Source organism: Mastigoproctus giganteus, chromosome 4 (assembly GCF_048544385.1).
Source record: "Mastigoproctus giganteus isolate SK-2022 chromosome 4, ASM4854438v1, whole genome shotgun sequence".
Taxonomy (NCBI): Eukaryota; Metazoa; Arthropoda; class Arachnida; order Uropygi; family Thelyphonidae; genus Mastigoproctus; species Mastigoproctus giganteus.
Window position 1 is genome coordinate 89,500,935 of NC_143578.1, and position 24,181 is coordinate 89,525,115.

A 24,181-nucleotide genomic window follows, 5' to 3' on the forward strand; every position below is an offset into this window, starting at 1 on the left:
TCACCATGCCACCATAGACATAGCATTGCAGAGCGTGGTCACTCTGTCATTGGCCACCACGAAAGTATCTCGGCAGCCTTGACTGGGGTGGGGTGCCCCTCTGTGCTGACTGTTTAGATTTGCTTGTGAGTGACTTTCGCATATTTGAACATTCTGGCAACTCTGCTGACCTTGGTGATACAACTGACTTACGTTTTTCTGTGCTCCCCTTTCCATAAAAATTCCGTGGTGGACTTAACTTCTCCCCTGTTGGCCCCACATGAAAATAAATGTCACCAAAAACTAGCCTATGTTACTGTGCTGCACCAAATTACACCACAGACTTGTGGTGGACTCCAATCCACAGCTCTTGCATCTCTCTCTCTCTCTCTTCCTAGCAGAGGTGATAAAATCCCGATTATCCGGAAAACTTCAGTCATCCAAATTTCTATTCCAGTTAACCCAAGATGGAGGACAGCAATGAGTGCCTCGATAGGCAATCGGAAGCTACTCCCCATACAAAAGCTGACACACCCATCACTGATACTTATGAAGATGTGGAGGAAACAAGACTGGGCCCAGCATCCAAAAAGAAAACCAGAAAATTGGAGCATGAAATGAGAAGCCAAAGCGGATCAAAAGATTCACAAGAAGTTCAAACTAATCCAGAGATAACGGATGAAGCTTCAGATCAAGCAGAATCTTTGCACATCTTGGATTCTGCTCTGCCAGAATCTAATACTGTGTACCCAACTGGAGAATATGATGAAAGACTCCTGCACCAGGGTAACCGCTGCCCTCCGTGGCAACATAGTTGGTCTGTGGACCAAATTGGAGACAATCTTTGTAAGTGTCCACTTAGAAGCAGAGAAAAGTGCTGCTAAACTGGAAGCTTACTTGGAAGGCAGGAGCAAACAGGTGCCACAGTGCACCCTATCCTACGCCGAAGTGATGAGGAAGAACTAATCAGATGGACAAACAACCTTCATCACCAAAGGCCCCAGGCCAAGAGGAATATGTTAATAAAGCAGCCCAACCTTGTTGTGCTGTGACTGACAACCACAGACGAGGGCAAGACTAGCAAAGAAATTAAAAACCAAGTTATGACTAACCTGAACAATGACTTAAAGAAAACCAGAATAAAGGAAGACAAGAAATGTGGGCATAATAATTAAGACAGAGACAAGAGAAGAGGCCCAAGAAATAATGGAAAACCCTAGGATTGCCACCCTGGGACTTACAGCTGTGGCCCCCATTAGAAAAGGACCCTTAATCATAATTTTATAATATGACAAGGATGTATCACCTAATCAACTATCAGAGGAAATCTATTTCAGAAACTTGCAAGCACATCTCCCAGAAGAAGACATCAAACACCTGATCCAGCCAAAATACTCCAAAGTCCAGAGTAGGTGGCAGCACAAACTGGATTGTGGAACTTGCCCCAACTGCATGGAAGGCAAATGCAAACCAAAACAGGATCTATGCTAATTGGAGAAGCCATTGCTTTTGCAAGCATATGGCTGTGTCAAGATGCTATCTCACACTTGTACCCAGATTGTGACCACTGCTCAGAAAAAGGCCATGAATGCAACTCCTGCCCAAATAAAAATAAAGTTCCCATGTGTGCTAACTGCAAGTCTAAAAATGGATTCTGATCAATTCCATCCAAGACAATAAATATGCCATCTATACTAAATCCAAGAGTCTACACAAGCTAGAATCAACTATGGAGACGCCATAAAAGATTCAATAATACTGAGGTAAAGTTTATGCAAATCAACGCACAGCAAGGCCTGTGCAGTGGTTGACCAGGTCCGTATAAAGGCGGACAAGGACAATATGGATGTAATCATCAAACAGGAACCCTACTCATACATGAGGCAGTTAAGGGGTTATCCCCTCACATACAAAATTATCTGGGTGGCTGCAATAGTGGCCCAGTGGCCTGGGCCACTATTGCAGTCAGGAACCCTAACCTAACTGCAACCAGAATCACACACCTGTGCAAGGCCTGGGCTCCCCTTGCACACATCAGTCCAAGGGGAGCTTTTTACATCATATCCCTTTACTGCCACCCTGGCAAAGACATCGCTGGATCTATTAGATACCTCACCACACCTCTGAACATAATACTCAATGAGAAGATAATCATAGGCACAGACGTAAACTGCATGCCGATCACCAGCTTGGCACGGCCACATTGCAGACAGGCAGGGAAGCAGGAATGGTCAGCATCTCGAGGAGTTCTTAGCAAACTCAACTCCATCAGTACTCAACCAGTACCACAACATCAAAACATTTATAATACGATTTGGGAGGCAACAATAGATGTGACCTTCGGCTTCAAGAAACATTGCAGGAAACATCACTGGCTGGAGGGTTCAGGATGCTTGGACTACCTCTTACCACCAGACAATTACTTTTCAACTCACCAGATCCATCACAAGATAGCCTATGGCAAAACATACTGCATTGATACGTCCTGAACAAAGCGAACTAGGACATTTTCTGAGACTCTGACCACCCTTGCAAAACAACAGCAGATTGACTCTGAACTCGCCAAATATCCAAATCAGCTAGAGCAAACAATGACAAGACTGATCGCGACTGCCTGCGACGCAGTGATGAATTTATAATGCACTGGAGAAACATTAATTAAAGAGTAAATATTTCAGATCCAATATAAACCTTTTGTTGTTAGTGATTTTTTTTTTTTTTTTTTTGCATATAATGAATGATCATATTTGAAACAATCTACTCAACTCTACACATAATACTATCATCTTGTTTGATAGATGTTCCCCATATTAAATTACTTGTATATAATATCTCTAGTTTGATAGTTAAAAAAAATAACAAATCTAAAATATTTAAAATATTCCATACTAACACATGAAATTTTCCATAATTCAATACTAACTTACTTTTTCTGCTTCAATATATCGAGCATAGAGATCTAAATATGAACCCAGGGTGTTTTCATCACTGTAGCACAGTAATTGAAGGCCATGCTGTGAAAATTATGACAGTCAAATATGAATTCACACAGAATTTTTAAAGAAATAGTATATTCCATAATATATGGAAAGAAAGAGAAAAATCCAAAGGTTTATATTATTCAAATTTATTTTATTTATTTTTTTTTTTTTAGAGAAAGAAATAATATTTGAGAGAAAAATACAAATTCTAGATTATAACCAATTGACTTAGTTGTGCTTTTATATTTTTCACCAAGCCAATACATACATGGAAGTATAAATAAATTATTGCAAAAGTTTATGACTGCAACTAAAGTTTATTTGCAGTTATAAATTGCAATATAAAGTTGAAAAAGTTATACAAGCTTTAGTACTAGTATTAAAATGGCAGAAGACTGCAAAGAAGCAAAGCTAATGTAGCATATAAAAGAAAAAGCTCTCTAAAGCTTTATATTTTATTATTTACTTCTACAAGTATATTTGCCCTTTTTTAGTAGTATTAGTAATGGCCGCATGGTGCAAGAAAGCCTATGGCTTATGCTGCACCAGCCAAAAAAAAAAAAAAAAAAATCCGAACAAAACAATGATAAAAACAAAACAAACAAAAAAAAAATAAATAAATAATAATAATTAATAAAAAAAAAAGGAAATTAAACCTATCATCCTATGCGCTTCCCTTACCTGAAAGTACTATCCAGATGACCTTTGAATTTCCCCAAACTGTTGGCCTCTACCACCCATGAAGGCAACTTATTCCAGTAATTTATAACTCACTGGCTAAAACTTCCTGCAGTCCAATCTAAACATTTCCCCCCGTAACTTGAATTTATGTCCCCTAGTTCTAGCATCATTTATAATCTTGAAAATTTCGTCCTCATTCATTTTACTGATGCCTCTCAGAGCCTGAAACACCTCAATCAAATCTTCTCTAAGGTGTCGAGTTTCCAAACTCTGCAACCCACATATTCGAAGTCTTTCTTCACAAGGATGCCCTTTTGCCGATCTCACCAGGCGAGTTACCCGTCTTTGCACCCTTTCAAGAAGCTCGATGTCTTTCTTTAGGTGCGGTCTCCATACTTGAACACAGTATTCCAAGTGTGGTCTAACATAAGCCTTATATAATGGGATTATCACATCCCTATCTCTACTTGCAAAAGTTCGATAGATCATCGATAGGACACCATGGGCCTTCCTTGCAACCTGTTTACAATGCTCAGAGAATTTCATGTCTGACTGTATCGTAACACTCAAGTCCCTTTCCTCCAGTACTGGGTTTAGTTGAACTCCACCAAGTGAATAAGTTATTTTGGGATTACTGTTTCCCAGGTGTAATACCTTACACTTTGTTGGATTAAAGCATAGCTGCCATTTTTCTGACCATTCCTGAAGTCTATCTAGGTCTCTCTGAAGAAGCTCAGCTTGACAGTGATCATTAACTACTCTACCAATTTTAACATCATCTGCAAATTTAGACATCACGCCCTCTATCTCTTCATCAATGTCGTTTATGAAAATTAAAAACAACAGTGGTCCTAATACTGATCCTTGGGGAACCCCACTTCTTACAAAATATAATGTAAGAAGTGTATATATAAATATACATTTTAAATATAATGTTGATATCATTTGGTGGGGGAGGGGGGTTCATATCAATTCAGTGCAATACAATTCATTAGGAATGTACAACAGATCAGTACATGACAATTCAGTGTATACCATTTTGATATACAAAATAATTTGGTGTATGACATTCAGTATATGAATTCATCAGTTTGGTATATGACAGTTTGCTGTGTGACTGTTTACTGTATAACAATGATGAAAGATAGTTTAGTGGCTACACCAACTTGGTGAGTATGATGATCCAGTGAATTCTATGCAAGCATTCAATGTATGACAAAGCAAGACTAAAAATGCAAACTTTAAAATGCACATGGCTGATTAAGTGACCACGATTTGGTAAATCATTCACCGATTTCTGGTCTTCATGTGATGAGCTGATTTGTCATGCAGACACCTAATTGTCATAGCCACCAAATTTCTTTCACTGAATTGTCACAGTGAAATTCATGCATCAAACTGGCTCATAGATCAAACTCACTCACCACAGCATCTCGTACACCAAATTGTCATGCACTGAATTGACACAATCCCATCATTTAGATTTCAAACGTTTTTTATAGTTCCACATGAAGGATTATTGCAGAAATTGGAGCAATGAATCTTTAAAAACAAGATTGTATTAGTAGTGGAAAATGATACAAGAAAGAGCAAGCTTATATGAGATCAGCAAAAAAAAAAAAAAAACCCTTCCCATATCACCTGCCCAATCCTCCCTCATAATTGTTTGCTTGGCTATTCCTTGAATTTATTCAAACTATCCATCTCTACAGCACTAGATGGAAGTTTGTTCCAACAATCAACCAATGGTTGAAGGTAGATTTGTTCGCATCCATAGTTCTTCAATTTGAATTTGAGTCTACCCCTGCTCTCATGTGTGTAGTAGAGAAAATTCCATTGGTATTGAACTTAATTAATTCAGAGCCTTACACGCCTCAATCAGATCTTCTGGCAGGTGCCTAGTCTCTAGACAGCAATTTGCAAAACTGAAGCCATTCCTGGTAAGAGTAACCTTTTGCTCCACTCACTAATCTTGTTGCTCTTTTCTGTACCTGTTCTAACAGATCATATCCTTCCTAAAATGAGACTTCCAGGCCTGCACGCAGTACTCAAGATGTGGCCTAACCATTGTCTTATACTGTACAATGTGATAATCACCCCCATATCCTTGCTGGCAAAATTTCTGTATATCATTAGCACCTTTCTGTAGTGCTCAGAGAACTTCATATCTGACTGCATAATTAACCCCCAGATCTTTTCATTCTCCACTACTCTTAGTGAGGCACCAGAGTTCGTACATTAGCCTGGGATTATTGCTAGCCATATGAAGTACCTTGCATTTGTCAATAACTTCAATTGCTACTTATCGGCCCACCTGCCTAATTTGTCTAGATCTTGTTGCAATAGCATATTCTGATTACTGCCATCAACCTTTGTCATCTGCAAACGTAGATATTAAAACTGATATGCCTTCATCAATATCTTTAATAAATATTGAAAACAACAACAGACCCAACACTGAACCCTTGGGGAACACCACTAATGACATTAGTTCAAGAAGAACAGTACCTGTTGATAATCACTCTGTCTTCTCCTACCACTTATCTGTAGCAGTAACTTGCCCTTAATGGCACACTGCTTAAGTTTGGATAGTAGTCTTTTATGCACAACAGTATCAAAACTTTGTCTGAAATCTAAGTATAATATAAAAATTACTTTTTGCATCCATTTCCTTTGTTACTGTGTCATAGTATTCAATCAGATTAGTTAGACAAGACCACCTTAACAAATCTATTCTGTGACTGCAGTATAACTGCCTTCCTGTCAATAGTCCTGGATTACTTCTTTAAACAGTGACTCCATTATTATCCCTGGAAAAGAAGTGATGCTAACAAGTTTGTAATTACTCATGTCACTCTTTGATTCCCATTTTGTGAATTGTGGATACATCTGCACATTTCCAGTCCATAGGGACCTATCCTGAATTCAGGGATGCTCTCATAATCATGGATAATGATTTGCTAACCTCTTTTTGCTACCTGCGTTAATCAAATTGAATTGATTCCATGCACCTTAGATTTAGCTTCAGCAATTTCTCTTCCACTTTCTCTCAGTTATCACAAAATCATTAAGCTCCATGTTAGAATTTGATAGATTTCTGGCATCCCCATTCCTGATGTGTGAATGTAGATGCAAAAAAATCTATTCAATTTGTCAGCAACCTGCACAGGATCATAAAAGTTAAACCATTCATATCTAGTGAACCAATGATTCATCCCTTCCTTGTAGCGTTTACATAAGAAGTTTTTTCATGTCTTTGCATTTTTTGCCAGACTTGTCTAACCTTCTTTGTGACTTGACTTAAGACTAATTTATATTTAGTATTGGCTTCTGGTATAATCTGATAATGCCACTCTGCATGATTTTCAATGTTTATAAACTAATAGCTGTTTTTAACTCAGTTTTTTATGCTGATTTCAGAAATGTTATTTCTTTTTTGTTTTTTTTCGTAAATCACTTAAGTTGATGTCATCAGTTGTATTATTGTATGTATTAAGTTAGGAGTAAATTTTGGGAATTTGTAAGCTAAATCTTTGCACGTTGGCAACACTGTCTTCAGTCATTTGCTTCTTAATCTCGAGAACTCCATGTAGCAGTGTGAGCTCAGTTTATTTTTGTGAGTTTATTCATGTCAAAACTTACTGAAAAGTGAGTAAAATGTCTTCACGCAAGAATTTGAACAATTCAAACTTATTTTACTATATTTGTGGAAGCTGTCGTCCTCAAGCAAAGACAAGATATTACAGAATTTGTAAAAAATATGTATTGTGCTTACTTTGGAGTGAAACTCTGTGAAGAAGATAAACAATGGGCTCCACATAAAGTTGCCAAACCTGTGTTGCATTGAGATTGTATAAAAATGGTAAAAAGAAGGCTATGCCATTCCTATGATTTGGTGGGAGCCTACAAACCACTGTGATGACTTACTTTTGATTAGTTAATGTAGAGGGATACAATGCAAAGAGTAAGAAGGGCATTGTGTATCCTAAATTCCATTTGCCATTAGACCAGTCCCACAGAAAGTGAAGCTTCTGATGATGAAACTGAAGTCTAAATGCCTGGAGACATTCAGTCAAGTCTTCAACTGTTTTCACAGCATGAATCCAATGATCTGGTAAGAGATTTAAATTTACCAAAGGAATCTGCAGAATTCCTTGGTTCTACACTTAAGTCAAAAAATCTTCTAGCACATGGGATGTTTTTCTCATGGTACAGACATTATTTTAATTACTTAACGAACTATTTAGGAATTAGTTACAATCCTACACAGTGCAGAATTTTTATCGTGGAGTATCTTTGTTACTCCACCATGAAAATAAATATGGGTCAATTCCAGTAGCTCACCCTGTGCAAGTTGTTGACAAATATTAAGTATGAACAACATGGTTGGTTGGTCTGTGTTGACTTTAAAGTGATAGGCATGTTACTTGGACAGCAATCTGGCTACACAAAAATGCCTAGCTTTTTGTGTGAGTGGGACAGTTGGGCAAGGAGTTTAGCACTGGGATATCAAGGTCTGGCCAAAGAGGGGGCAGCCTGGATCAAAGACCATAGTTCATAAACCACTGGTAAACCCCAAATCTGTCTTCCTTGCACATCAAACTTTGTTGATGAAATAGTTTGTGAATCTTTACCCAGGGCCAGATTTACACATAAGCTAGACAAGCTACAGTTAGGATCACACATTACAAGGGGCCTCCGTGCCAATATAGAAAAAATGATAAAAAAAAAATAATTTATAAATAATGAACCTCAGTATACAAAAAAATGAAAATTATTATTGTTATTATTTTTTGCTTTTCTGCTTTTACTTGTCGTAAAAAACAATTTATCGCAATATACTTTTGGTTGTGTTTACAATGCACGCCTATTTTTGGAATCAATAAATTATGAATGTGCCAATGGTAAACACCAAATCAGAGATTGATTACTTATAGGGTAAAGTGGGGCAAAATTGGGTAGCTAATCTTTTGTGAGACAGTTTGCTTTCAGTGTTTTATGTTAATATGTATGTGTGATCTTGTTAAAGCAAGCAAAACTTTAAGAATTGTTTAACAATAATATACATATTACTACAACAGTATTATTTAATGGAATAATTGTCTTTATTTAAATTGTGAGGTGAGTTAGAAACATTTTATGTAAGATAATTTACACATTAAAATAATCTACTGACAATAATAAAATGATCAATTTAATAATCTAAATAAATAATTAACTCGCATAATGTCATTTGCAATAAAAGCAATAGTAAATAATTACTATTTACAAAAATTTCAAAATTTGTTTTTACATTTTTTACTTATCTGAAATAAATTTTGTTTAGGATTAAAAATGAAGAGAAGTTTTGCAAGCAGGTATCAAAAGAGAAAAAATAAGTTATTACGGGCTCATTTATCTAGTTTACCCAAAGTTGACACTTATATTAAAGTAACACAAATAAATGAAGATTCATCTATTGAGGATCGACCTGATGTATCAATACCAAATATTCCTACAGATATTTCTAGTGCAATTACATCTAACACTGATATTGCAGATTATAAAACAAACTATTCCTGCAGATATTTTTAAGGCAACTACATCTGATCCTGATATTTCAGACTACAATACAGAAAATAATCAACGAAACAGGAGAGAGTGCTTCTACAGGGATGGGATACACTTAAATAGAAAGGGTGCAACAATATTTGCTGATGCTATTGAGACAGAGTTAGGTGGGTCGGAAAACTGCTAGCTTGGGGGGGGGATACACGGACTAATAGATTAACAGTAGCCGCTGGCAGAGATAAAAGTGATTCTTGCACTACTTCTATTGAAATGCAATTGAGCAGCAGCCTGGAAAGCAAGGCAGTGGGAATTTCCAGGACTGCTGGGAGTCATAGTGGAACAAGAAAATACATGGGCTGTGTTAGGGTAACTAAGAGTAGAAACAGGTACATGTATACTTGCATGTACAATAATACCCCAAAGTTACGTGATAGGTGGTCCGACAAAAATCGCTTAAGTCGAATTCGCATAAGTCGGGGTACAACTTTGCATATAAATACATAAATTTTGTTTAATTGGGACCAAGGACTAATAAAAATACTAGTTTAGAAGAAAAATATTAATAAAATTGCAGTTCTTTATACATATTAATACAAAATATGTATTAAAAAAATAAATGACTTATGTAAAAAAGTTATTTCGATGTCGATGGCTTCATAAAATCTAACAAATTCGTCTGACAACACAGCGCCTTTTTTTTTCACGCAGAATTTCTTCGTAGCAAGCTAATAATTTTATTATTCCTTGCTTTGTAGCTATAACACGTTCTTCGTTGGAGTCTATGTTTTCTAAAATTTTTAAGCTCTTTTCAATTGAGCTGAAACCTTCTGTCAAGTTTGCAATTGTCATGTGCTTTTCTGGTGGAATTGGGTCTGAAGTGTCGGATACTTCAGTGACATTTTGCTCACGCATCTCTATGAGCTCATTCATTGTCAGCTCCTGACTATGTGAATCCAACAGTTCATTGACATCATCACCATCGACTTCCAAATCTAATTGCCTGTTGCATGTTGAGATTAACATGCAACAGGCAATTAGATTGACAACTTCTTCTTCTATCACATGAGCAACATGATCAGTTTCTGGCATTGTTTTCGTCTCATTTTTGAAAAAAAATGGACAAAGTTTCTTCCAGACACCATTCAATGTTTTTTTGTGAATTTCATTCCAAGATTCTTCAATGATTCTTACGGCATCTAAAACATTGATTGTTTCCAAAAGTCTTTAACAGACATATCACTATTTTGTCTCATAGCTTCATTCAGACGTGCAAACGAACGCCTCATGTAGTAAGCCTTGAATGTTTTGATGACTCCCTGGTTCATCAGTTGAAGCAAGCTGGTTGTGTTTGGAGGCAAAAACACAACTTTCACACGTGGGTCGAAATTAATTAGGGTGGCAGGAGGGTGACCGGGTGCATTGTCAATAAGAAGCATCACTTTAAATGGAATCTGTTTAGACTTGCAATAACGTTCAACTTCGGGTATGAAGTGGTGACCAAACCAGTCCTCAAAAACGGAAGCTGTCACCCAAGCTTTATGATTTGACTTCCAAATCACTGGTAAGCTAATTTTAGATATATTTTTTAACTCTTGGGTTTTTGGAGCGATAAATTCAGAGAGGTTTTAACTTACAGTCACCAGCTGCATTCCCGCCAACCATCACTGTCAATCGGTCTTTGGAAACCTTAAAGCCTGGAAAGTTTTTTTTCTTCACGCGCGATAAAAGTTCTTTTAGGCATCTTCTTCCAGAACAGGCCAGTCTCATCCATGTTAAATACGGTTTCACTGCTATAGCCACCTTCTTCTATCATAGCCTTGAGTGTCTCAGGAAAAGAAGATGCAGCTTCTTTATCGGCACTTGCTGCCTCTCCACTCTCCGCGATACTGTCCAGTTACAGCGAGTTTTAAATTGGTTGAACCAACCGTTACTAGCTACAAAGTTTTCATCTTTGCCCGCCTCCCCAGCTTCTTCTTTCAACCTCTCAAAAATCAGCTTAGCTTGATAGCACACAATGTTCTGATCGACTGGACAATTCTTCACTTTTACTTGATTATCAACACCATAATTTCAGCATTGTTTCCATCTCAGCAATAATACCATGACGTTTACGAATTATGCTTGAGTTCAAGGATTGAGCATTTATCACCGCTTCGAGAATTCTTTCTTTATCTTTTATGATTGTTCTTACTGTGGATTCCGGTAGCTCAAACTTCTTTGCCAATTCACAAATTTTCATTCTGCTATCAAAATCCTTGATAATGTTAAGTTTACTTTCCAAAGATATCGTTTTCCATTTCCTACTAGGTGCAGGAGAATCAGATTTACTTCGTTTGAATGACAGTTTTTTTAAGGGTTTAGAAAACTTTTGTCGATCGTAGAGTTCGTGCGAAACACATCCAATGCATATCACAGCAAGAGAAACACTGAGGGTCGTTTTTCATATGCCATCGATACAGTCAGTCCTTGTATAGAACGATAGTGTAATTGTGTTCCTATAAACCCTCGTGCAATAAACAACAGGCCCTATGGGAAAAATAGGGTTAGGTGCCAACCACCCAAGATTGAACACACATTTGTAACCAAAACATTACCAAACACAATAAATAGTTGTAATAAAATATGTAAGTATTTTATTACAACTATTACATAATAAAATATTGCTAATGCTTTTGCTTCTATCGTAAGCAAACTTGTTTTTTGTTTGATTTTCTATCCAAACAGATGACAGCCATTCCATCTCTTCCAGTTCTTTGTGTCTTATGAATCTAATGAATTTTAATTACACTTTGAGTTGTTCTTGCTATAAAAGTTGTTTTTATTTTCTCTGCATTCTTTGTAATTCTCGATGTTGCCTCATTTAGGCCTGTAGCACGGCCTAAATGAGGCAATTTTTCTTTCATTTCGCTCAAAGCATTTCACAATTTCATATTTTTTCCTCTATCGACAGAGGCAGACCGGCCCACCGGGGAAACCCCGGTGGGCCGGTGTGATTTTGGCCATAAACCATAGTATGAGGCCACTATAAATTTTCCGGGGTAAGAATTTTTGACCCAGTCCGCCTCTGTTTATCGACAATTGCTTTTCTTTTTCTCTCTGAATCTGCAGTGTCTTCACCAGTATGCTTCCTTTTCACACCTTTTAAGTATTTTACTCATTTTTAGGGAATAAAGCACAATTACAAAACGAGGAGGCACGCTTGATATGCATAAACAAAGCTGTGCACATGTAGCAACTGAATAAACAACACCATAAAGGCAGAGATACACTATTAACACCTCACATTGCTAGGGGTTGGTTACTACCATAAAACAATAAAAATCCAGTTGCATTTCTGCTATGGAATCTGTTATAAACTGGTAGTAAACTCGATCTAATTGCATACCGATAGCTGGAATTGTGTTGGTTTTTACGTTATTATGGTGAAATGTGTTTTCCCTTCACTGATATAAAAAACAAATACATTTTCAGAATCTTCTCTTCATTCCCATCGTGTTGCGTTCGGTTGGGGCGATTCCACGTTCGACTGCCATTTCTTGTAAACACAAAGGCGAATCGTGCATAAGCCAATTTGGTTCGTATTATATTATAAGATATCGTTACCGTATTTATAAATAGTGTATGATCGAATTCGTGTAGTGCAAACACGTGTTATACGAGGACTGACAGTATACGGCTCAACCGACGCGACCCATTTCTCTCGTGAAAACGATGTAATTTCCTACAAAAGTTGAGCACTAATTCAAACGCACACATATAAATATGACAGTTGGAATGCAAATTCTTGTATATGTGTGCAGCAAAGTTGAATTTTGTTCATCTTTCGCTCTTACTCTCCGCCACCGCCGTCGATAACATATGAAAAACGACCTTGAAGATAGTAGGCGGCAGTTTTGCCAAACGAAAAAATCAAGAACCGCATAACTCCGAGCTCGCATAAGTCGGGGTATTACTGTACACCAGATATTGGCAGATATTGTTGGCATATCAGAGACATGGTGTCACACACACACATAAGCAGTGCAGAACTGGAATTTGGGGAGTACAATGTGTACAGAAAGGATAGACAGGACAGGAAGTGAGGAGGGGTTATGCTGTTAGTTAAGAAACACAAAATCTAAGGAAGTGCATCCAATTGATGTTGGTGGACAATGCAATGTTGAGTCTGTTTGATGTGATATAAGCACTAGGAAAGGAAAAATGAGTAGGTGTGTGTTATAGGCCTAATGAATCTGATGAGTATAATGAGCAATTGTGCAGAGAAATAGAGTGGGCCAGTAAATTAGAGTGTCTTATGATGGGGGATTTTAATTTCCCGGATATTGACTGGAATTTGTGGGTTGGTCACTCACAAACTAGCAAGGCTTTTGTGGATTTAATGGATGATTGTTTTCTACAGCAGCATGTTCGGGAGGCAACTAGAGGGAGCAATACTCTTGATCTGATTATCAGTAATGATTCTTCATGCATCAAGAATCTGCAGATAAAGGAACCACTAGGTGGCAGTGATCACAGTGTGCTGAAGTGGGATTTACTCAACGAGGTAACTACCATCAAGCGTAAAGGGAAGGGTAATTTCCCAGATATTGACTGGAATTTGTGGGTTGGTCACTCACACACTAGCAAGGCTTTTGTGTATTTAATGGATGAATGTTTCTACAACTTTCGTAAAGACAGTATTTAAATTCTATATGGTCTGAGACAGTACTTAAATTCTATACGGTGGGACCAACTGATGTTACCAACAGGAAATTCAAAATGGGAAGCATTCAAAGAATTAATCTTGGAAGCTACTAGGCTTTTCATACCAAAAAAGAAATATTGTTCAAGATTTAGGCCTAAATGGATGTCAGATGAACTAATTAGACATGTGACAGGGAAGAAAAATGCATGGGATACATATAAATTAACATGTAGTAGTAGTGGTATGTGATGCAAGAAAGCAAGTGTATGAGCTTATGCAGCATCAGCCAAAAAAAAAAAAAAAAAAAAACAACAAAAAAAAAAACACACCATTCCCTCCAAATGCCTGTCCAGTTCCTCCTTAAATTTATTTAACCTATCAACTTCCACAACGACAGATGGAAGCTTGTTCCAGCAATTAACCACCTGCTGGCTAAAGGCAAATTTCTACACATCTATTCTACATCTGTCTTTTCTTAATTTGAATTTATATTCCCTTAGGTTTGTAATCTGAACAAGTGGAAGGATCCCATCAGAATTCAGCGTGCTGAATCCATTCAAGGCCTTATACATCTCAATCAGATCACCGCACAGGTGCCTCGTCTCCAGCCACTGCAATTTGCAGAACTTAAGCCTCTCTTGGTAAGAGGACCTCTTCATTCCCCCACCAATCTTGTTGCCCCCTCTCTGTACACGCTCAAGCAAATCTACAATCCTTCCTAAAATGATTGCCCCTGCCTTATAACAGAGGGACAATCACCTTTTCCCTGCTAGTAAAATTCCTCTTTTTTTTTTTTTTTTGGTAGTTGTTGGTGCATCGGCTTCTGTGGCCATAGCGCACCTCCCAAGGTTTTTGCAGTACTTTGATCCAAGCCCGATGCGGGATTCGAACCCGCGACCTTTGGGTTGCCAGGCAGGCACTTTACCCACCTGGCTAGCCCGGTCGGCACAAAATTCCTATATATCATTGACAAAACCCCATGACCTGCCCTGGCAGCCTGTCTGCATTGCTCAAAAAAACTTCATATCTGACTGCACAATTACTCCCAGGTCTTTTTCATGTGAAACAGAAGCCTATGATATATAAGCTGGTCTGTAACCAAGTTACAAAGGAGGTTAGGCAGGCGAAAGCAGATTACGAGAAATCTTTGGCAAAGGATGCAAAGAAAAACAGCAAAGAGTTCTTTACTTATGTAAACTCTAGAAGGAAGGGGATGAATCAGATTGGTCCACTTGACATCGATGGTTCAACTGTTGATGATCCTGCTCAGGTAGCTAACAAACAATGAATATTTTGCATCGACATTTCACACATGAGGAGTTATTCAGGGAGGGGAATGCCAGAGGGGTATTCAACTCTGGCAGTAAGCTAGATAATCTTGTAATAACTGAGAGTAAAGTGGAGGAGAAATTGTTGAAGACAAACACAAGAAGGGCACCTGGGGTGAATGCAGTCTATCCAGTTATATTAAAGGTGGTGGCAAAGGAAGTAAGCAAACCCTTAGCCATAATTATGAGAGCTTCCCTGGACTCAGGGGAGATACCCATGGACTGGAGATGTGCAAATGTGACCTAAATCCATAAAGGAGCATCAAAGGGAGACACAGGTAATTACAGACCTGTTAGTTTAACTTCTGTTCCAGGGAAATTAATGGAGACACTGGTTAAAGAAGCATTTCAGGATCATCTAGACAAGACTTCAGTTATAGCTCGGACTCAGCATGGGTTTGTTAAGGGGATGTCTTGTCTGACTAATTTGATTGGATACTATGATGTAGTCACAAATGAACTGGATACAAAGAATAACTTTGATATCATATATTTGGATCTTAGAAAAGCCTTTGATACTGTTGCACATGGAAGACTGCTGCACAAATTGGAGCAGTGTGGCACTGGAGGCAAATTGCTGCTATGGATAAAGGGATGGTTGAGTGGGAGAAGACAGAGTGGTAATCAATGGACACTGCTCTTTCATGGACTAACGTTATTAGTGGAGTATCCTCAGGGTTCATTGTTGGGTCCATTGTTGTTTTCTGTGCTTATAAATGATATTAATGATGGTATATCAGGCTTAATGTCCAAGTTTGCAGATGATATGAAGGTTGGCAGGGTTGTTAATGACACTGACAGTATCATTTGCATGGGATACTTACAAATTAACACATGACACAGAAGCCTATGATAGATACAAGTTGATATGCAACCAAGTTACAAAGGAGGTTAGGCAGGCGAAGGCAGATTACGAGAAATCCTTGGCAAGGGATGCAAAGAAAAACAGCAAAGAGTTCTTTACTTATGTAAACTCTAGAAGGAAAGGGATGAATCAGATTGGTCCTCTTGATATTGATGGGTCAAGTGTTGATGATCCTGCTCAGGTAGCTAACAAACTAAATGAATATTTTGCATCGACATTCACACATGAGGAGTTATTCAGCGAGGGGAATGCCAGAGGTGTATTCAACTCTAGCAGTAAGTTACAGAATCTTGAAATAACTGGGAGTAAAGTGGAGGAGAAACTGTTGAAGATAAACACAAGAAAGGCACCCGGGGTGGATGGGATCTATCCAGTTATATTAAAGGAGGCAGCAAAGGAAGTAAGCAAACCCTTAGCCATAATTATGAGAGCTTCCTTGGACTCAGGGGAGGTACCCATAGAGTGGAAATGTGCAAATGTGACCCCAATTCACAAAGGAGGATCAAAGGCTGACACAAGTAATTATAGACCTGTGAGCTTAACTTCTGTTCCAGGAAAATTAATGGAGGCACTGGTTAAAGAAGCACTGCAGGATCATTTAGACAAGACTTCAGTTATAGCTCAGACACAGCATGGTTTTGTTAAGGGGAAGTCTTGCCTGACCAACTTGATTGGATACTATGATGCAGTCACAAAAGAACTGGATGCAGGGAATAACTTTGATATTATATACTTGGATCTTAGAAAGGCTTTTGATACTGTTGCACATGGAAGACTGCTACACAAATTGGAGCAGTGTGACATTGGAGGCAAATTACTGCTATGGATAAAGGGGTGGTTGAGGGGGAGAAGACAGAGTGGTAATCAATGGACACTGCTCATCATGGACTGATGTTATTAGTGGAGTCCCTCAGAGCTCAGTGTTGGGTCCATTATTGTTTTCTGTATTTATAAATGATATTGATGATGGTATATCGGGATTAATGTCCAAGTTTGCAGACGATACAAAGGTTGGCAGGGTTGTCAAGGACACTACTGACACTATGCTGCTGCAACAGGATCTGGAAAGGTTGAGCAGATGGGCTGAGAGGTGGCAAATGAAGTTCAACATTGACAAATGTAAAGTACTACACATGGGAAACAGCAACCCCAGAGCAACATATCAACTCTGGTACAACACTGACAGTGGTAGAGAATGAAAGGGACTTGGGGGTTGTTGTGCAGGCAGATATGAAGTTCTCTGAGCAGTGCAGACGGGCTGCAAGAGTAGCTCATGGAGTATTGTCAATGATATACAGGAATTTTTCCAGCAGGGATAAGGAGGTGATTATTCCATTGTATAAGGCGATGGTCAGGCCACACCTAGAGTACTGTATACAGGTCTGGAGGCCTCATTTCAAGAAGGATGTAGAGCTGTTGGAACGAGTACAGAGAAGGGCAACAAGATTAGTAATGGAACAAAGAGTTGCTCTTACGAAGAAAGGCTTAAGTTTTGCAAATTACAGTGTCTGGAGACTAGGCACCTGTGAGGTGATCTGATTGAGGTGTATAAAGCCTTGAATGGTTTGAGCATGCTCAATGCTGATGGGATTCTTTCTGTTGTTCAGAATAATCACCTGAGAGGGCATAAATTCAAATTGAGGAAAGACGGTTGTAGGATAGATGTGCGGAAGTTTGCATTTAGCCAGCGGGTGGTTGATTGATGGAACAAACTTCCATCTGTCGTAGAAGTTGAGAGCTTAAATCGATTCAAGGCAGAACTTGAAAAACATTTGGAGCGAGTGGATGGGTGAAATAATTTTTTTTTTTTTTTTTTTTTTTGGCTGATGCTATATAAGCTTGCTTTCTTCTGTCATGTGCCTTTGCTAATGCTAATGATCTAAACAAAATAAAATGATGTGAGTCTATGCAGTACTTTAACAAAGAATGATATCTCATTTTGGGTTCAAAAAAGGACCTGTTGACTGTCAACACTGGAGGGATTCATTTGAAAAATCAAAACAGATTTTAAAGTATTGCTCCTAAGGACTCTTTCGCTCCACAAAAATTAATGGTCAAAAGTACAGTCGAGAGTGGCTAGTATATTCTCCATCAACAGGATGTGTCTACTGTTTTGTATGCAAGTTTTTTTTTTCAAATTCAAGTTACACTTTAGTAATGATGGCTTTAAGGATTGGCAAAACCCCGTATTAATTAAATAACACAAGAATTCAACTGATCATAGAGCAGCTTTGCTCATATATTTATCAAGAAAAGGTGGATCCACTTTTCTTGATAAATAGATAAACAAATTATAAAAGAACAAGAATATTGGAGGCAGGTGCCTCAACATATCATTGCAGCTGTATCTACGTTGGCAGAATGAGGATTGCCATTTCGAGGCAATGATGAGAAATTGAACTCATCTTGAGATGGAAATTTTCTGGATTATTAGAATTGCCTAATTTTATCCTTTTCTTGATGATCATATTGGTCGTTATGGGAATTCTGGGTCTGAAAAGCCATCATATTTATCTAAAACGCGACAATATTATTGATTTAATGGTTAAAAAAGTAAGAAAATATATTTTAGAAGATTTAAAAGAAGCTGGTTATTTTAGTTAATTAAATTTAAAAGTTAATTATATTTAAAAGAAACTGGTTAATTTAGTTGATTCTATGATTGATCTGTCACATGTTGATCAATTAACCGTTATTGTAAAATATGCATGTCCTCACAATGGTCATCCTGTTGAACTGTTTTTAAGATTCGTTCCAATAGAAAACCACTCTGGAGAAAATTTAGCCAAATTGATACTTGATTATATTATAAATGAATGTAACATTGATTTTAGCAATGTGTAGAGGACAGTCCTATGATAATGCAGCCAACATGTCAGGGAAATAAAGGTATGCAGCAAAAAATTTTAGAAAACAATAATTATGTCACATCAATTCCCTGCGCCGGATATTCGATAAATTTGGTCAGCTGTGCTACAGTTGATTGTTGAGTAGATGCAGTAAATTTCTTTGCAATTTTGCAACAAAGCTATACATTTTTTTTTTGCTTCAGCAAAATGGTCTATTTTAAAATCAGTTTGGAATCCAAATCTGAAGTTCCAAAACTTCTTTCTGACACTAGATGGGAAGTGCATATTAAAGCTACAAGAGAAATAAATTATGAATAATTATGATTCAATTATTGATGCTTTAATTAAATTTTAGGTTGATGAATATGAAAATAGCAAAACCAAAACAGAAGTCCCTATTATCCACGAAAAAATGGAAGATCTTGAATTTATGTTTATGCTTTTATTATGGAATTATATATTGGAACAGTTTTACAAAACCGGCAAAATATTTCAAGATCCTCAAACATCAATTAAGTACATGTTAAAAACCGTATGCATATTTATCAGATTTTATAAAAGAAACAAGAAATAGTTTCGATGAATTTGAACAAAATGCAAAAGAAAAATTACCAGATAAAATAGATTATGAAAGTGCAAAGAAAAGAAGATCTAGCAAAGTACAGATTAATGATGGAAATGCATCTAATATTGATTATCTTTCTGCAAGAGATAAATTTAAGATAAAATCTTTCTTGCTATTGATTCTTTAGAAAGCAATTTACAAAGAAGAGCTGAAGTATATAAGAATATTTCTCAAAAATTGTCATTTTCATTAAATTTTGACCAGACAAAATAAATGTAAAAATTTTAGTAAATGATTACCCCGAAGACATAGATGATAACTTACACGAGTTTCCCAAAATGGGGTCCACAGACCAGTTCCAGGGGGTCCATCAAATGGACCCTCTGGAACTGGTCATATTATTCATTCTATGTATAACAAATTTTAGCAAACTGATGATAAATAAAGTTATTATATATTTATATAAAAATAAGAATAAAGTTTAGACTAAGGCACCTAACACTAGTCTTAGTGTTAGTCTTACTAACACTAAGACTAATGATGCTAAGCACTTTATATACATAGAATAAAGTTTAGTTGTTTTAAACATAAAACTTTGAATTTTCTTTTCAGAAAACCTAGTGTTCATACATATACACACACAGAGAGAGAGAAAGATATACACACATATAGTAATAGTGGCATGTGATGCAAGAAAGTAAACGTATGAGCTTATGTAGCATCAGCCAAAAATAAAAATTCACCCAACCATTCCCTCTAAATGTTTGTCCAGTTCCTCTTTAAATTTTTTAACCTATCAACTTCCACAACGACAAATGGAAGTTTGTTCCAGCAATTAACCATCCGCTGGCTAAAAGAAAATTTCTGCACATCTATTCTACAGCTGTCTTTCCTCAATTTGAATTTATGCACACTTAGGTTTGTAATCTGAACAAGCGGAAGAATCCCATCAGAATTCAGCACGCTCAACCCATTCAAGGCCTAATACATCTCAATCAGATCACCTCACAGGTGCCTAGTCTCCAGCCGCTGCAATTTGCAGAACTTAAGCCTCTCTTGGTAAAAGGATCCCTTCATTCCCCTCACCAATCTTGTTGCCTTTCTCTGTACATGCTCAAGCAAATCTACATCCTTCCTAAAATGAGGCCTCCAGACCTGTATGCAGTATTCAAGGCGTGGCCTGACCACTGCCTTAATCAGAGGGACAAGCATCTTTTCCCTGCTAGCAAAATTCCTGTATATCATTGACAATATCCCATTACCTGCTCTGGCAGCCTGTGTGCATTGCTAAGAAAACTTCATATCTGACTGCACAATTACTCTTGATCTTTCTCATTTTCTATCACCCTAAGTGTAGTACCACACAGTTGGTATGTTTCTCTAGGGTTACTTATACCCAAATGCAGTACTTTGCATTTGTTAATGTTAAACTTCAGTTGCCACTTCTCAGCCCATCTTCACAAATTTTCTAGATCCTGTTGCAGTAGCACACTGCCATTAACAACCCTGCCAACCTTTGTATCATCTGCAAACTTTGACACTAAGCCTGATATACCTTCATCAATATCATTGATAAATATACAAAACAACAGTGGACCCAACACCGAACCATGTGAGACTCCACTAATAACAGTCCATGAAGAGCAGTGCCCATTGATTACCACCCTCTGACTTCTGCCACCCAACGATCCTTTTATTCATTATAGCAACTTACCCTTAATACCATTCTGCTCCAATTTGTACAGTAGTCTTCCATGTGCAACAGTGTCAAAAGCTTTCCTGAAATCCAAGTATATGATATCAAAATTATTTTTTTGCATCCAGTTCCTTTATAACCACATCATAATATCCAATCAAATTTGTCAGACAAGACTTTCCCGTAACAAACCCAAGCTGTGTCTGAATTACTGCCGCAGTCTTGTCTAGATGATCATGCAATGCATCTCATTGTATGTCATTAAATCTAGGGCAAAGCTTGAAGCTATGAAACTATATATAGTCATTGTGCAGTTCAGGCATAACTTACTTAGTTCAATCTCATTGTGGAAGTGCTTCACATTGAGTTTCTTGGTATTGCACTAATTCTAAATAAAAGGCAACACTTCAATGGAGCAGTATATTCCTTTTTATTTAGCATTAGTAGAGGCATATGATGCAAGAAAGCAAGTTTATGCAGCATTAGCCAAAAAAAAAAAAAAAAAAAAAAAATCCTCCCACTTCATCCCTCCATTCGTTCTAAATGCCTGTCCAGCTCAGCCTTAAATTTATTTAGGCTATTAGCTTCCACAACAAAAGATGGAAGCCTGTTCCACCAATCAACTACCCGCTAGCTAAAGGCAAATTTCCGCACATCTATTCTATAACTATCTTTCCTCAATTTGAAACTGTGCCCCCTCAGGTTCTTAGTCTGAGCAAGATGAAGAATTCCGTCAGCATTCAGCTTGCTCAACCCATTCAAGGCCTTATAACACCTCAATCAGATCACCTCACAGGGCCCACTCTCCAGGCCTGTAATTTGCAGAACTTAAGCCTTTCTTGGTAAGAGCACCCCTTTGTTCCCCCTCACCAATCTTGCCCTTCTTTGTACTCGTTCTAGCAACTCTACATCCTTCCTAAAATGAGGCCTCCAGACCTGTACACAGTGCTCTAGGTGTGGCCTGACCATTGCCTTGTATAACAGGATTATCACCCCCTGTCCCTGCTAGCAAAATTCCTATATATCATTGACAAGACTCCATGACCTGCCCTGGCAGCCCGTCTGCACTGCTCAGCAAACTTCATATTTGGCTGCACAATTACCCCAGGTCTTTTTCACTTTCCACTTCCCTGAGTGTAGTACCACCCAGTTGGTACGTTTCTCTTCGGTTATTGCTACCCATATGCAGTACTTTGCATTTGTCAATGTTAAACTTCAGTTGCCACTTTTCAGCCCATTTTCCCAACTTATCTAGATCCATTTGGAGTAGCATACTATCTTTACTGTCATTAACAACCCTGCCAACCTTTGTATCATCTGAAAACTTGGATATTAAACCTGATATACCTTCATCAATATCACTGATAAATATACAAAACAACAATGGGCCCAACACCGAACCCTGGGGAACTCCACTAATAACATTTGTCCACGAAGAGCAGTAGCAGTGTCCATTAATTACCACTCTCTGTCGTCTCTCACTAAACCATCCCTTTATGCATTGTAGCAGCTTACCCTTGATGCTATACCTCTCCAATTTGTACAGCAGTCTTCCATGCGTAACAGTATCAAAAGCTTTCCTGAATTCCAAGTATATGATATCAAAATTATTTTTGGCATTCAGTTCCTTTGTGACCACATCATAGTAAGAAATCAAATTGGTCAGACAAGACCTCCCTTTGACAAACCCTTGCTGTGTCTTTAACTATTACTGCAGTCTTGTCTAGATGATCCTACAATGCTTGTTGAACCAATGATTCCATTATTTTCCCCGGAACACAAGTTAAACTAACAGGTCTGTAATTACTTTTGTCACCTTTTGAACCTCCTTTGTGTGCATTGATTTAAAGTGTAAAATCACTGCACTAAGTAGCAAATCCAGTTTTCTTAGAGATATGTAAAAAAAGGCTATGCCTGACATATAACAATGACTTTATATAGCTTCATAGGTTGAGGCTTTTGTCACAGATTTAACATATCTAATTAAAGTAGACATGTTAAGTCTGTGACAAAATAATTTTCCCAAGCTGTCAAGCCTCAACCACCCATGGAGGCAAGTTATCCCAGTAATTAACAACTTAGAATCCAAGTAAACAACATCAAAAGTTTTTCTTACATCTAGATCATAAGCTGGACGTAGGAAATAATTTAGACATATAATAGTCATAAAAATAATCGTGTTTAACCAGGTTGGTGAAACATGGTTTTCCCTTTATGAAACTATGCTGTATTTTATTCGGAATTCAGTTTTTATCTAAATGATTCTGTACTGTGCTTTTAATCATCTCCATGATTTTCTTTACCACTGAAGTCAGACTGACCAGTTGGCAGTTACGCACTTCACTTATAGAATTGTCTGTCTTTATGTGTAGGAAATTCATTAGTATTTCTACAGTCTGAGGGAATCTCTCGAGTCCAGTCATGCTCTCACAATTAACTTCAATGTACTCTCTTGCCACCTCCCTCAAAATTACTGGGTATATGCAATCAACTCCAGGAGGCTTACGTGTCCTTCAGCTCAAAAGTTTTTCTAATAAATAATCTGAAATTTCAATATTGCTTATTTCATGCTTAATAGCTTCAGTTATACAGTTTCTCCTCACCATGAATGACCATCTGTAAATACAAAGTACCTATTTAATCTATCAGCAGGGTATCTAAGACTTTCCCCAGCACCCACTTCCCCACTTCATAAAAGTCTAATCTGATTTGCTCTTTTATTCTTTGTATTCACATAAGAAAAGCTGCATGACCACAGGCTTTTCTATTAGTGATTTTCATAATGTCTTTGCCAGCTTAACCTTTTCTATGGTACTCATCATCATCAGCCATTTTCAATCCACTGCAGGATGAAGGCCTCTCCAGCAACTTTCCAGTTCCTTCTGTTTTGAGCACTGGCCATCCATTTACTACTCAAAAACTCATGAATTTCATTTATCCATCTCCGCCTTTGTCTTCCAGGTTTTCTTCTAGCTCCTCTTGGGTACCATTCTGTTATTTTCT

At 37.6% G+C, this 24,181-nt stretch overlaps 1 protein-coding gene across 4 annotated transcripts in view; it reads right to left on the reverse strand.

Moving 5' to 3' along the window:
* Window positions 1–24,181, reverse strand: part of LOC150086894 (sorting nexin-6-like) — a 375,374-nt gene that overhangs the window by 195,248 nt on the left and 155,945 nt on the right. For all 4 annotated transcript variants that reach the window (XM_090371664.1, XM_090371665.1, XM_090371666.1 and 1 more), the window contains exon 10: window positions 2,907–2,993. In XM_090371664.1, coding sequence (XP_090227790.1) covers window positions 2,907–2,993 — 87 coding nt within the window. The remainder of the gene's footprint in view (window positions 1–2,906; window positions 2,994–24,181) is intronic.